Consider the following 16431-nt stretch of genomic DNA (forward strand, 5'->3'; position numbering starts at 1 on the left):
TACTTTGTCTGCCTGCACTGCATTTTCTCTGTAACTGTAACATTATATTCTGCATTTTGCTTTCCTTTTCACGACGTCAGTGTATTCATATATGGAATGACCTATCTGGATGGCATGCAAACAAAAGTCCCTTCATCCTGAGGCTGTGCCCTCAGATCCTGGACTCTTCCACTGATGGAAACATCCTCTCCACATCCACTCTATCCAGGCCTTTCAGTATCCGGTAGGTTTCAATGAGATCCCCCCCATCCTTCTGAACTCCATCAAGTACAGGCCCAGAGACATCAAACGCACCTCATACATTAACCGACGACTGGGCGTGTCTCGGACCGGGCATTCCCCAATGGGAGATGCGTGAAAAGGCCACGGCTGTGGGGTTACCCCAGCGATGAACACTGAGAAAAAGGTTGAAGCTTAAAGGTCAAGAGGGAATACAATGCCACAGCTGCCTCGTGGCTCTCGCCATCCAGGTTCGATATGATGAGGAAGTTTGCGGATGATGCAGAAATTGGTGGTGCCGTGGATAGTGAGGAAGATGCAGGTGTGTGGGGGCCGTGTGGGCAGGCGCAGTAGTGTAGCTGTTAGCGTAACACTATTACAGCGCCAGCGACACAGGTTCAATTCTGGCCACTGTTTGTAAGGAGTTTGTACGTTCTCCCCGTGTCTGCGTGGGTTTCCTCCGGGTGCTCCGGTTTCCTCCCGCATTCCAAAGACGTATGGGTTAGGAAGTTGTGGACATGCCATGTTGGCACCGGAAGCGTGGTGACACTTGCGGGCTGCCTCCAGAACACTCTATGCAAAAGATGCATTTCACTGTGTGCTTTGATGTACATGTGACTAATAAAGAAATCTTGTCTTAATCCTTTCATTCCCGGGATCATTCTTGTGAACCTCTTCTGGACCCTCTCCAGGGCCAGCACATCCTTCTTTAGATAGGGGGCCCAAAATTGCTCACGATGTTCCAAATGCCGTCTGACCAACACCTTATAAAGCCTCAGCAGTACATCCTTGCTTTTATGTTAGAACATAGAACACTACAGCACAGTACAGGCCCTTCGGCCCACAATATTGTGTCGACATTTTATCCTGCTCTAAGATCTATCTAACCCTTCCCTCCCACACAGCCCCCTATTTTTCTATCATTCATGTGGCTGTCTAAGATTCTCTTAAATGTCCCTAATGCATTTGCCTTCACAACCTCTACAGGCAGTGCGTTCCACGCACCCACCACTCTCTGTGTAAAAAACTTACCCCTGACATCCCCCTTATACCTTCCTCCAATCACCTTAAAATTATGTCCCCTCGTGTTAGCCATTGTCACCCTGGGAAAAAGTCTCTGACTGTCCACTCGATCTATGCCCCTTATCATCTTGTAGTCTCGAAATGAATGTTGCCATGGAGGTAAGTTACAAACATACAAATCAAGAAATACACAGGTAGGCTTTCTCATCATTGTCCAACACAATTTTACTTTGTACAAGGAGAATAACGAGGTAATTATACACTGACATAACGATATCATACAACATTGACATCTATGTATTCATTTCACCGTTAAGGATGAACGTAAGTCCAAGTTATCAGCATGCAGAATGCCAGAGCTGGAGACTGGTCGCCCTTTTACATATTAAGACCAAGTGTCCATAACAAACAACTCCAGGCAAAGAACAAAAGAGTTGCAGATGGAGACTTTCACAGCAAATATATACCGAAATATGGGCAGCTTTGTGTTATGAGTTTCTTCCAGTTATAAATTGAATTGAGATTTCCAAAACGTTATTCCTTAGTCAGTAGTCAGTGGAGGTTTGTGGTTTTATTCAAACCCCTGACCTCTACTTTCCCCCAGAGACTACAGAGACTGTTACAATTCACCGTGTAACTAGATTCTGTTATATCTTGGAGTGTGACTTTGACCTTGGCGTATAATGCCTTCAGCATTGCACATTCACATCCCATAACCCATCTGAAATATTTTTTCCTTTCTCACCGCGCTTGAGAACAACCTGAATTGTGGTGAATTATAATACCTTCATTCGATATCTCAGAACCTGTTCAATACTGTTGTGCACCCCTTGTGATCTTTGACCAAGGCGATATAATGCCATGGACATTAATATCTACCCAATATATTTAAAAAGATAGCTTTCAAGTCCCCAAGTCGAATGCATGACCCAATAAAGTTCTTTAGTATTCCATTCGGTGGCTTAATGAAACAATAGAGATAAACTCCAAAATCTCTTATAATATCTCATAACTTGCTGCATTTCCATTCCAAGCAAATACAATTTTACTCAGAACTATTCACAGATGGTCTCAGAAAAGGTTATGAATTGCACCCGTGTTGAATTTTTGTGTAAACAGAAATCAAGTATATTGGTATTTCAAAGGCGTTAGAAGTCCAAAAATTCTTTTAACAGAGGAAATTCATTTTCTCTGATCTTTGCAGATTAGGTGACCCAAACAATAACTATGTTGCAAAGTTTGTTCATCAAGGTACCTGAATATTTTTACCATCTCCAGTTTAATACAAATGGACCACTGCTTGGCTTCCAGCATTTGTGCATTGCTCAGAGGCTTGTTGGCATCACAGAGCATAGAACATTGCATTGTGCCTTAATGACAAAGATATCCAACCAGTGCTATCCCCCTGATCCTCCCTCGTTCTCCTGAAAACTTTCCCATTACGTTATCCAATCTTCTTTGAACATTATAATTCCAGATCATGATTACAAAGCTCAGCTGATGGCTCATTCAACATCGACCTAAGTATGACATCCATAATGGCAACAGCAGCCCTCTCTGATTTGCCCTGCCCAAGCTGAGGGTGTTCCTTCACTGATGTAGTGCAGGCAGAGCTACATCCTGATCAGTCTGGTGTATATGTGCACTGGATTACATGTGTCCCTCTGACCCAATAGCACTGTCGAAGGTCCAGATTTTGTTCGCAAGCAGCCTTGGGCTCTACCTTTGTGAACCTTGGCAGTTACAGATCCACTGATGCCAAAGCCAATGCAACATCGAGTCGAGTTGAATTTATTGTCATGCGTGCAAGTATGGTGAGGTACAGGTGCGATGAAAAAACTTCTAATCTCAACAGAGCCGTAAATACTTGCAGCACTCATTGGGGGCGATAAAAATTATTTTATTGTTAAAGAGTGGAGAATAATTCTAACGATTGCAGGATTAGTGCAAGTAAGATGCAAAATGTGTCTTCACAGTAATAAAAATGAACAGTGCATAATACATTCACAGTAATTGGTGGGATTTTGTGGTTGTAATGTTGGTAAAGTTGTTGACCCTCCCTGTCACTCACAGTGAAATGGACAGGCAACTCTGGGATTTCCATGCAGATGATGTACTGTTAAATTGAAGATGCAGTGAGTAGTTCAATCTTTCTGCTTACTGTGTTGCAACCTTCTCCATCACAATTAAAGGAAGTCCTTTCACTCGACCTGAGCACAAGGTACGTAGGAACTAATCTCACCTTAAAACCCCTTGAAACAATACACTTTGTTCTGATTTTTTTAATGGCCTAATGATTAATGCTTAGAAAGCTTTCTGGCACTAAATACTATTTTTTTAATAAATGTAATTCCCACAGATAAATGTTTTAAATTTATGGATTTTTAAAAAAATGGAAGTCTCTTTAAAAATCTTTATTTAAGACATTTCCGTTTCATTCAGAATCATACACGTGTTCCGATCTTTATTTAGTGCTTTGTAAAATGCTTAAATGGTTAATTAAAAAATTGCATTTGTTGCTTCTTGGTTTATCAGAACTCTTTTTTGTGATTGGCTGCTCAGGCAATTTGGTGTCGTTTTAAGTGTTGGATGCCAGGGATTCTGTTGAACCTGACGTCAACCAGCGTGGGAAAAGGGGAATTTCATACTACAGAGACTGCTCGATTTTTGTGGATAGCTTTCTTTGGTGTCACCAAACATCACTGAGTGCAGAATCCAGGCCAACGTGACCACTTCTGGTAACTTCAGTTTGATACCACAAGCTCTGAAGCAATGCCGCTTTGAAAATATCCTTTTACTCTGCTCGAATGGTTTAAAGTTGAGGATTGTAGTAAGGGGGGTGAACAGAAATTGAGGCAAATAGAGCAGGTTGTTTGTTTTCTGAACATCCATAGATTGGAAAAGGAAAAATCCAAAAGAGAACATTGGAACTGAATGAAACCTACCAAATATTGAAAGGCCTGGATAGAGTGGACGTGGAGAGGATGTTTCTAGTAGTGGGAGAGTCTAGGACCAGAGGGCACAGCCTCAGAATAAAAGGACGTCCCTTTAGAACTGGGATGAGGAGGAATTTCTTCAGCCAGAAGGTGGTGAATCTGTGGAATTCGTTGCCACAGAGGGCTGTGGAGGCCAAGTCATTGGGTATATTTAAAGCGGAGGGTGATAGGTTCTCGATTGGTAACAGTGTCAAATGTGACGGGGAGAAGGCAGGAGAATGGGGTTGAGAGGGAAAAATAAATCAGCCGTGATCGAACTGCAGAGCAGATTCGATGGGTCAAATGGCCTAATTCTGCTCCTATGTCTTATGGTCTTATTAAGCTATTTTAAAGTTCTCATCCTTGATTTCAAATCCCTCCACAGAGTTGATCCCATCCCACCACCTCGACACCTGAAATCTCCTCCAGTCCTATCATGGTCTGATATCTCCACGCCCACTAATTCTGGCCTCTGATCATCCTCGAATTTAATTGCTCCATCCTAGGTGGCTATGCCTTCAGCTATCTGCGTCCCAAGACCTGGAATTACCTCCCTACACCTCTCCATCTTACTCTCCTGCTTTGAGACAATAAACCTACCTCTTGGCCAAGCTCCTGATCTTATGCTTAAGTGACAATTTATGATGAAAACCTCCTTGGGACATTTTGGGATGGTTTGCCTTGTAAATGGAAGTTGATTGCTTTACACAGGGACAGAAGGGGGTTGTGTGTGGAAGGTGAATTCAGCACAGTGGCAAATGAGATGGGATGGGTGGGTTTGGAGGTTAGTAGAGCATTCAGAGAAAAAAATATTTAAATTAACAAGAGGAAAATTGCAGTTTAATGATGAGGTTTTGACCTAAGTAATTCTTACCTGGGTGAGATTGAGTTTTTAAGAAAACTTGTTTGAACTGTTGTCCATGACCTTTTTTTATTGGGTACTTGCAACTCAAATTCTTGAATAGCCAGACACCTACATAGGATGATCCCAATTCCATCCAGGATAAATTAATGCCCAGTACATGCAAGTTTCCCTGTCTCACCCAACTCCATTTATGCTTGCAATGATTGAGTAATTGGAAATGCCTGACACTATTGACATAACTGACCTATTTCAACATGCTTAGACTTTTCAAGCTTCCAGATTCCATCCAATCTTAATCCCCAGAATAACCCCAGTGACTTTCCATATCCTATTCCAGTTGACAGGGCAGTGTTGAAAGAAGTTAACAGAACCATGCCAACAACAGCTCATCGTAATGAACTGATTGACCACCCCAGTGATGGAATGCACATGAAACACAGACTTCACATGCACACACACACACTCCCCCCAGCACTTCTATAACACAAACACCCACTTCTACACCACAGGCACACAAACACTGTTCACATGATCTTCTATAATGTAGTATGTACACACACACACACATAAACAGGCACCCACAGTCACTTCTACACTACACACACACACATCCCTACACCACACCACACATACACACCAATACCCTCCACACTCACACCCCACACTATACATATGCGCAAATGTCTGCCCCTACACACACCCCTACACTACTTGCCCCCCACACACATATATGCCACATACACACCCCAACACCACACACATGCTCAAATACCTGCCCCACATATACACACACCCCCGTACCACAGATACATACACACTCTATACCACTCATATACATAGGCACACACACACACACATATACACACACACACACACACACACACACACACACAGTTGGTGTTTAACATTGTTCAAGGATAAGCCCAACATTAACATTAATTGAAGTGGGGGACAGAGGTTGATTTACCACTAGTAGATCTGGTGGTGCTGAGGGGAGGGGTCAGGGTGGTAAACGTTGTCCAGATTTTCCTTTTACTGACTCAGCAAAGACAGCAGCTGTCCCAAGCAGTGGGTCCACCTGTGCCAATGAGTAAATCCCACTCCAGTTCACCGAGGGCTGTGCACGGTTTGTATCGTTGGCCTGCGTGTTCAGACAGAACCTTATGAACTATGTTGATGACCTTGGCTCAAGTTCAGTGCAAGTGCTGTCAACACTTGAAAAGGAAGCGTTACCACATGCCCACAACTGAAAAAAGAAGGAAATACCTTCCACAAAACAGCAGTCCACATGGAAATTAATACTTTCAAACACATTGAATCAAAAACTAAACATTTCTACATGCAATGTTGGCCTAGTCCTTCAGCAACTGTGCTTGAAGATTATAGACACCACGTTTAGGCACAAGTACCTCTTGGGTTTAGTCCAAAACACAATTAGTATGTCTTCTCAGGTATCAAGGATGATGCTCTCACAAAATGGCTTTCAATACATGTGTCCAGGTATATTCAGGTATATTTAACAAATGGGATACCACTATTTCATGCCACAAGTTCAACACAGAATCTCTCAACAACTGATTCCAAGAGCATGCTGTCTTCATGAGTGAACGGAGAACTTCAAACTCTTTCAGTGTTACAGACGAAAGATATTCTACGACATCATTTAATCTTCATCAAAGTATTCTCTCCATCTTGGGGTTGGTGAAGGAGAAATTGTTGAACATGTTTTGATCCATACTGTTGATGAGGGTCCTGTCTGCACACGACAGTCTTGGCTTCTCATTCAAGAATTCCTTGTCAAAGTTGCTGCAGTCACTTTTTGATTTCTGTTGAGGGAATAATTAAAGCATTTGAGGATCCAAAGAGCCTCTTTTCAATAACCTATAGAACTAGGACAATAATCTATAGCACATTAGAACTAGGAATATGGGAAAGCAAGATGTTTAACAGAGCCGGTCACACCACACACCCAGGGGAACCTACACAGTCATAGGAGAACATGCAAACTCCACACAGACACCGAGGTCAGGATTGATTCCAGATCTCTGGAGCTGTGAAGAAGTAGCACTATCTGTATCTCCTAACTATAAGATATAGAGAGATAAGGTATCTTTATTAGTCACATGTACATCGAAACACACAGTGAAATGCATCTTTCTTTGCGTAGTGTTCTGGGGGCAGCCCACAAGTGTCGCCACGCTTCTGGCGCCAACATAGCATGCCCACAACTTCCTAACCGTACATCTTTGGAATGTGGGAGGGAACTGGAGAACCCGGAAGAAACCTACACAGTCACGGGAGAATGTACAAACTCGTTACGGACAGTGGCCGGATTTCAACCTGGGTCACTGGCGCTGCAATAGCATTACACTAACCACTACACTACCGTGCCTGCCTCTTTGTTTCTCTGCAAGTCTTTCTCCGGTTCTTCTGACTGATTACACTCTTGGTCTTCCTGGTAGCTACCCTCATGTTAAGTCTAAGTTGTTCTGCTTATGGCTTCTCCTTGCAGTTTGAGTCTGTGTTCAGACTAAACAAACGGACCAGATAGAAGGTCTCCCCTACAGGAAGTAGCTGGCTACAGCTCTTGTTTCTAAGTAGTTAGTTGCGAAGCAAAGATTTCTCTTTCCACAGATACCACTGTGTGTTTCCAGCATTTTGTCTTTTTTATTAAAGCTTTGGGAGCAGGTGAGAAGGATTATGAATCATGCATTTTCTTCTCATAACACAGAAGGAGAACGTTCGGCCCATTCAGTCTATGCCAGCTCTTAGAGCGATCCCGTTCCTCCTCTTACTTCCCTGTTACCACTTCTCTCTCAAACGACCAGCAACTCACGCTGATTTTCAGACCATTCTCCAACACCATGGGAGATTTACAGTGGCCAATTAACCTACCAACCTGCATGTCGTTGGGATGTGGGAGGGAACCGGAGCACCCAGGGGATCTGTGCTGTCACAGGGAGAACGTGCAAACTCCACACAGACAACGCCGGAGGTTGGGATAGAACCTGGGTCTCTGGGGCTATGAGGCAGCACCTCTACCCGCTGTTCCCCTGTGCTGCCCCTTTGGTTTAACATCATCAATGACTCAGTCTCTCAGTGAACAAGGAGATATATCATGATGCTGCCTTGACACTTCTGGTTTTGCTACTGTTGGTTTTCATGAGAAAAAGGATGGTGTTGGTTTGCAAATTAATGCCACTGGGTGTTACCCAACAACAGCAAAGTAATGGTACAAGTGAGGCCAGTGGTGCAAAGAACCACAATCAGTCAACAATAAGTGGATGGTGGAACCAAACTGGAGAACAGAGAATCAAGTGAATGAAGGAACTTCTCTTCGGTGAGGGGGTAGAGAAGATTTAAAGGATACCAGAAAGGTGAACGATTACACATCATGAAAGGATAAACACACAGGGCTTCTTTTCTCTTGAGAAAGCAAGGCTGAGAGGTGACTTTTCCAATTATAGGAAGTTCTTACAGAGTGGATACTGAGAGAGTATTTCGCCTTGTGAGGAAAAAGTGGAACCAAGGTGTCCAAAGACGCATGGGTTGGTAGGGTTGACTGACCAGTGTGAGTTGCCTGCAATGCACTGGTGAGTGGTAGAATCTGGCGGGGGGGGGGGGGTTGGGGGGGGGGGGAAGCTGTGTAGGGGGAATAAAGTGGGATTAGTGTAAAAGGGGATGCTGGATAGTCAGCATGTATGTGGTGGGCTGAAGGCCCTGTTTCCCTGCTCTGATTTGATGACTCTGTTGTACCCATAGCAGCTACAGGAAATTTGGCATGTCCCCTTTGACCCTCACCAATTTTTACAGATGCACCATAGAAAACATCCTATCCGGATGCATCACGGCTTGGTACGGCAACTGCTCTGCCCAGGACCGCAAGAAACTGCAGGGAGTTGTGGACACAGCCCAGCGCATCATGGACACCAGCCTCCCCTCCATGGACTCTGTCTCCATCTCTCGCTGCCTCAGTAAAGCAGCCAACATAATCAAAGACCCCACCCACCCCGGACATCCTCTCTTCTCTCCCCCTCACATTGGGCAGAAGATACAAAAGCCTCAAAGCACATACCAAGGACAGCTTCTATCCTGCTGTTATAAGACTATTGAATAGTCCCCTAGTACGATAAGATGGACTCTTGACCTCACAATCTACCTCTTCATGGCCTTGCACCTTATGGTCTGCCTGCACTGCACTTTGTCTGTAACTGTAACACTTTATTCTCCATTCTGTTATTGTTTTCCCTTGTACTACCTCAGTGTACTGCTGTGATGAAATGATCTGTATGGATGGCATGCAAAAGAAAGTTTTTCACTGTACCTTGGTACATGTGACAATAATAAACCAATTTACCAATTTAAATTTACCACACTGAAGGAGCCTGAATGAATGGAAATCCTTCCTTAGACTCCTTATAGACATTTACTGGGCCATTGGCTGACGTAAGAGTCAGGAAGTCATGTTGCAGCTGTATAAAACAGCAGTTAGGCTGCACTTGGAGTATTGTGTGCAGTTCTGGTCGTCCTGTTACAGGAAGGTTGTAGAGATTTTGGAGAGGGTGCAGAAGAGGTTCACCAGGATGCTGCCTGGATGAGAGGGCATGAGCTATACGGAGAGTTTGGACAAACTTGGGTTGTTTTCTCTGGAGCATCGGAGAGGCATAGATAGAGTAGCCAGTCAGAATTTTTTGAAATGTCTAATACTAGAGGGCATGTATTTGATGTGAGAGGGGAAAAGTTTAAATGGGACATGCAGGGTGAGTGTTGTTTTTTTTTACACAGAGATCGGTGGGTGCCTGGAATGGGCTGCCAGGGGCCAGGGGTGGTGGTGGAAGCAGATATAGTGGTGTTCAAGAGGCTTTTCGATAGACACATAAATATGCAGAGAATGGAGGGATACGGATCGTGTGCAGGCAGAAGGGATTTAGTTTAATTTGGTATCATGTTCAGCACAGACATCGTGGGCCGAAGGGCCTGTTCCTGTGCTGTAGTGTTCTGTGTTCGCACCACTATTCAATCCTGCAATGGATAAGGAACATACACTGTGTGGCTGAACACCTAGAAACTGGGGGCTTTCCGTCCAGGAATTCTGGTAACCTGAGAACATTAACTCAGGGGGAAGGAAGATTCCAATGGACATCTTTAAATGCATCATTACTTTTCTAAATGAACAAAGGAAGTAGACCAGTTAATGATTAAAGTGGTGAAAACAGCTTGCTTTAAGAAAATTCAAAGCAATAATTTTAACCAGCATTAGAGAAGCTTTTGATCCTTTCCCAGATCTGTGCACATTTGATCTCACAGTTCAAAGTGAAGCTACCCCTCCAGTAGGTGACTTTCATGCTTTCTGTAATGTGGACACATCCACTGTGCCTTTCAGATCACTCCGTGACATATTTGCTCTGACTTCCCGTCCGTAGATTCAGAGATATACAGGCCCTTTGGCCCAACTCGTCCATGCTGACCAAGATGCCTATTTAAGCTAACCCATCTGCCCACATTTGCCCCATATCCCTCCAGACCTTTCCTACCCAGTTACCTGTCCAAATATTTTTTTTAAACGTAATTGTACCAATTCTTCTGACAGCTCATTCCACATCCCCGCCACCTTCTGTGAGAAAGACTTACCCCACAGATCTCCTTTAAATTTCTCCCCTCTACCACCAAACCTGCACCCTCTAGCTTTCGACACCCCCACCCGAGGAAAAAAACTCTGACCATCTACCCTATCGTAGGTTTTATAAACCTCTACACAGTCACCCCTCAACCTCCTGTGTTCCAGTGAAAATCAGGAAGTACTCAGCGGGTCGGGCAGCATCTCTGGAGAAAGAAACAGTTAGCCTCTCAGGTTGATGGCACTTCATCAGACATTAACTCTGTTGCTGTCTGACCTGCTGAGTATTTCCAGGATGTCTTTACTTCAGATTTCCAGCATCTGTGGGTTTTTGCTCATCCACCTGCTGCTGTATTGAGGACAGAGACCAGGGTAGCAATGGGGATATCGCTGCTTCTTGTTAAGGGTCATTAGGGTGGGTGTTGTGTGGAAGGTGTTTCATGGGTCCAGTTCCAACCTGCACCAGGGTGACCTGTCATTAAGTCTCCGCCAGCAGGATATTTCTGCTCCTGCCCACTCAATGCTTCGTGTCTTAGCTTCACTCAGGGGCTGCCACAGGTTACAGGGCTGAACATACCCCATACTCAACACCTCCCTTTGTCAACTACACATGAACACGGTCATCACCCCTCCATCATAGAACATTACAGCACAGTACAGGCCCTTCAGCCCACAATGTTGTGCCGACATTTTATCCTGCTCTAAGATCTATCTAACCCTTCCCTCTCACATAGCCCCCTATTTTTCAATCATTCATAGGTCTATCTAAGAGTCTCTTAAATGTCCCTAATGTATCTGCCCCCACAACCTCTGCAGGCAGTGCGTTCCACACACCCACCACTCTCTGTGTAAAAAACTTACCCCTGACATCCCCCTTATACCTTCCTCCAATCACCTTAAAATTATGCACCCTTGTGTTAGCCATTGTCACCCTGGGAAAGTGTCTCTGACTGTTCACTCGATCTATGCCTCTTATCATCTTGTACACCTCTATCAAGTCACCTCTCATCCTCCTTCTCTCCAAAGAGAAAAGCCCGAGCTCACTCAACCTATCCTCATAAGACATGCTCTCCAATCCAGGCAGCATCCTGGTAAATCTCCTCTGCACCCTCTCTAAAGCTTCCACATCCTTCCTGTAATGAGGCGACCAGAACTGAACACAATACTCCAAGTGTGGTCTGACCAGAGTTGTATAGAGCTGGCAAATTTCACCTCTGACACCCTAATTCCCCATCAGGGCTCATATTTTGCCACTGTCCATTCCCCATCGGTGACCCCTTCTACAGTCCCTGCCGTTCTTCCTTTCAACATATTCATTCCAGGGGTCTGTCGGACATGCCAGCATCTATTTCCCATCCCTAACCACCCTTGCAATGTTACTTGAATGACCGCAGTCCTTCTGGTAAAAGTGCTTCAACAGTGCTGGGAGTTCCAGGGTTTAGATCCAGGGACAATGAAGGCGCAGTGATATATTTCCAAGTCTGGATGATGTATAATTTGAAAGGGATAGTGTTTCTTCCCTGTCCTCTGCCCTTGTCCTTCTTGAACAAGGGTTTGGGAGGTGCTGTCGGAGTAGCCTCATTGGGTAACTGCGTCATAACAAAGCTGTACTTTAAAACAACACGTTCATGCAAGCAAAGGGCTCTTGCACTTTGGGATCACTTTGAGAGTCATGTATAAAACTGTAGATGCTACATCCTGCTTAATCTTATTACAGTCGTGATGCAGAGTGGGAGTAATAACTGGGAGAGGAGGATAAGATGATGTGCAAGGACAGACACAGTTGAACACTGTTCTTACCACGGTGGGCTTGAAAGGTGGGTCCACTTCTCTGTTTTCCAGCGACTGCCAGTTAATATCCCGGAAAAAGGCATGCTGCCGAATATTCCCCTTTATCCCCAGTCTTCTCTCGGGCTCCCTGACAAAGAGCTGAAAGAGGCAAACTGGTCACTGGTCACTCTGCAACAGATGTAGCTTCTTAGCAGGAACAAAGGCAAGTTTAGTTAAGCACGATTTTCATTGAATTTACTGAAACATATTTCTTGGAGATAAAGAACTGACTCATTAGTAGTGTCAACTGTGGTGTTGTTGCCAAGACCTTCATGAAATGATAACAGGATCAGGAATAGGCGAACCAGTCTCTCGAGGCTTCTATAAATCAATTAAATCATAGCTGAGATTCAGAAAGTTATGGGTTCTAGTCCCACTTTGCAGACATAAATGTGAAAATCTAGGCTGACATTCCAGTTCGGAATGTAAGAAATAGGAGCAAGAGTCAGGCATCAGGCCTCTCAAGTCTGCTCATGAGTTGATTGCTTCTGTGTGGAATGATCTGTCTGGATGACACACAAACAAAAGTTTTTCAGTATGTCTTTGTCCGTGTGACAATTGTAAACCAATTACCAGAAAATCATGTCTAATCTGACCTTGGCCTCATTTTCATTTTCCCTGCCTGATCCCAAAGTCCTTCATTACCCTACAATCCAAAAATCCATCTCAGACTTGAGTATATTCAGCAGATCTGCCCTGTCTGGTCTCTGGTTAGAAAATTCCAAAGAGTCACCACTCTCTGAGAGAAGAAAGTCTTCCTCATCTCAGTCTTAAGTGGGTGTGCCTTGTGCTGCATTTATGTACCTCCATAAAGGGAAACATTCTTGAAGCATCTACCTTGTTGAGCCCCTCCACTATCTTACGTTTTTATCAGATTACTTCTCATTCTTGTAAACTCTCAATGAGTTTGGCCTGACCTGCTTAATTGTTTCTGTTTCTTAATTGTTAATGAACCGAGTAAAACTTCTCTAACTGCCTCTGACCTGTATATCCCTTCTTAATTGAGGATATCACAGCTGTAGGCAGTTACTCCAGATATGGTTGCATCAGAGCTATGTAAAGTTGGTGAAAGACTTCCCTGCTATTACACCCAACTCCCCTTAAAATAAAGAGCAGGAGAGGGCAGCGTCAGTGAATATTTTACCTTTCAGGTTTACTCTTTGAGGAGGGCCTTAAAGACCAAAGTAGCTCTTCTGTTTCAAAGAGCAGGGAGTTATGCTGATAGTTCTGGCTAATATTTATTCCTCCTCAAACACCCCAAAAACCTATATTTTGGTGTTTATCAAACATTGTTTTTGGGTGCTTACCATGCACAAATTGGCTGCTGTTTTGTTACAACAGTGACCGCATCTCAATAGCAGTTGGGACACCTTGCAGTGTATTACAGAAATATCATTCTTTCTGCTTCAACTCTATTGTTCAAAGCTCCATACCAGCAGCAGGAGTTGTTCCTTTCAATCACCAACTATAGTTACAGTTGCAAATGGAGGAGGGATTAAATTCAGGGATGAGCGAGAGAGCACAAATGGAGACATGCAGGCAGCTTGGAGGGCTGGAGTAGGTTGCAGAGAGAGGGAGAAGAAATGCTTTATAAAAAACAACTGGAGAACCTATACTGTATTGCCACCAGGGTTTATTTGGTACTTTCAGGGAGATTAAGTACTCACATCATTGAAAAGAAAATATGTTTAAGAGAGTTTTTACCCTGACTAGAATGTCCTTGGCTTCCTTGCCCAGCCAGCGTGGGTAGATGGGATCGTCTGTGCGGATGGATTGGAAAAGTTCATCTTCATCTCCACCATGGAAAGGAGACTGGCCAATCAACATCTCATAGAGAAGAACTCCAAAGGACCACCAATCCACTGACATGCTGTACTTCTGTCCAAGCAGGATCTACACAGTGCAACAGATGGAGACCCTCAGACCTTACAGCACACATTATGCTTCATTGCAACGTCATTAATGCAGGTCTTGGGTATTCACAAAGGCAAACCAGCAGGGATTTCACCTGAAGCATCAAATTCAATGTCTTAGCTTTGGCCCAGTGGGTGGTACATTTGTCTTTGAGTCAAACCAGACCTCAACATGACCAATCCAAACCCAATCTGAACACAACCAATCCAAACCCACTCTGAACACGACCAATCCAAACCCATTCTGAACATGACCAATCCAAACCCAATCTGAACACGACCAATCCAAACCTAATATGAATATGACCAATCCAAACCTAATCTGAATATGACCAATTCAAACCCAAGCTGAACACGACCAATCCAAACCCAACTTCAATGTGACCAATCCAAACCCAACCTATGTCCAACATTTTCCCTACCCAATCCCGGCATTGTTGTAAGCACTGTTGTCCAGTGTTATAGACCAACACTTACTAAACTGTATTTAGTGCATTACATTGCGGTGAAGCACTGATCCAGCTTAGCCACGTTGGTGGGAGAATGAGTAGATGTGAGAGAATAGGTCAGGAAAATAAGTGGGGGAATGCCATTGGTGGGATTTCTCTGACAGCTAGCAATGTCTTGATGGGCCAAATGGACTCTTTTTATGTCATTAGGAAATATGGACCCATCCTGGGATTTATAATCTTTTCCATGCCTGACCTGTCCCAAACACAACACAAACAACTGGAGTCCTCTGGGCTAGAGTCAGGTCAATGGATGAAGGTGTGGAAACATTTCCCAACCACACTCCCGAAAGCCCGGCTCTAATGTTTGGACTCTGCTCTCTTGTCCCAGACTCCCTGACCAGCCGGAAGAGTTCTTCTCTTTACCCTTAATATGCGGAAAGCCTCAAACAAATTGATCCTGAACCTTTGACATTCCAGGAAACACAATGCCTGCTTTGTGTAATCTCTCCTCACTGTTAACTTGACCTCACAATCTACCTCGTCATGGCCTTGCACCTTATTGTCTGCCTACACTGCACTTTCTCTGTAACTGTAACACTTTATTCTGCATTCTGTTATTGCTTTTCCCTTGTACTGCCTCAATGCACTGTTGCAAAGAAATGATCTGTTTGGATGGCATGCAAAGCAAAGTTTTTCACTGTACCTCAGTACATGTGACAATAATGAACCGATTTACCAGTTTGTGGGGTCAAAGGCCAGCATTTTGGACTGTTTACTGTACCACTTCAGTCCCAACTGGACTGCAGCCAATCCAAGCCCTGGTTTCATTGGTTTTGGATTGATGGGATCCGTGCAAGTTCCCTCCCACCACACCTCCCTTGCTTCATTGAACATCCAGCTTCCAGAATACAAAATACTCTGTTCTATCCTTTTATTAGGTGTAAAGTGGATGTCCCCATGTTTGTCTGTATTTGGCAACAATTTCCCTCTTTCCTCAAACTATGAATATCTCTTTGTGTTGATTTTGCTTACATCACCTCCAAGGTTTACATCACAGGGTCCTGGGAGGACAAGTACATGGTTCCCTGAAAGTGGCGTCACAGGTAGACAGGGTGGTGAAGAAGGCTTTTGGCACGCTGGCCTTCATCAGTCAGGGCATCGAGTATGGAAGTTGGGATGTTACATGGCATTGTACAAGATGTTGGTGAGGTTGCATTTGGAATATTGTGTTCATTTTTGGTCACCCAGCTATAGGAATGATGCCATTAAGCTGGAAAGAGTGCAAAGGAGATTTACGAGGATGTTGCCGGGACTCGAGGGACTGAGTTATGGAGAGAGGTTGAACAGGTTGGAACTTTATTCATCAGAGCGTAGGAGAATGAGGGGTGATCTATAGAGGTGTATAAAATCACGGGGCATAGATAGAGCGTATGTGCAGTCTTTTTCCCACGGTTGGGGAATCAAGAACTAGAGGGCGTAGATTTAGGGTGAGAGGGGAGAGATTTAATAGGAACCCGAGGGGCAACTTTTTCACCCA

General features: G+C 44.1%; 1 protein-coding gene across 1 annotated transcript in view; it reads right to left on the bottom strand.

The window, feature by feature from the left end:
- Window positions 1-2694: 2694 nt before the first annotated feature.
- prkcq (protein kinase C, theta) overlaps window positions 2695-16431 on the bottom strand; it is a 152008-nt gene continuing 138271 nt past the window's right edge. Inside the window, exons 16-18 of the mRNA XM_052034320.1 lie at window positions 14234-14422; window positions 12500-12628; window positions 2695-6908 (exon numbers count right to left, since the gene is read on the bottom strand). Of these exons, the coding sequence (XP_051890280.1) occupies window positions 6756-6908; window positions 12500-12628; window positions 14234-14422 (471 nt within the window). The 3' untranslated portion in view covers window positions 2695-6755. The remainder of the gene's footprint in view (window positions 6909-12499; window positions 12629-14233; window positions 14423-16431) is intronic.

Source organism: Pristis pectinata, chromosome 19, assembly GCF_009764475.1.
Source record: "Pristis pectinata isolate sPriPec2 chromosome 19, sPriPec2.1.pri, whole genome shotgun sequence".
NCBI classification, from domain to species: domain Eukaryota; kingdom Metazoa; phylum Chordata; class Chondrichthyes; order Rhinopristiformes; family Pristidae; genus Pristis; species Pristis pectinata.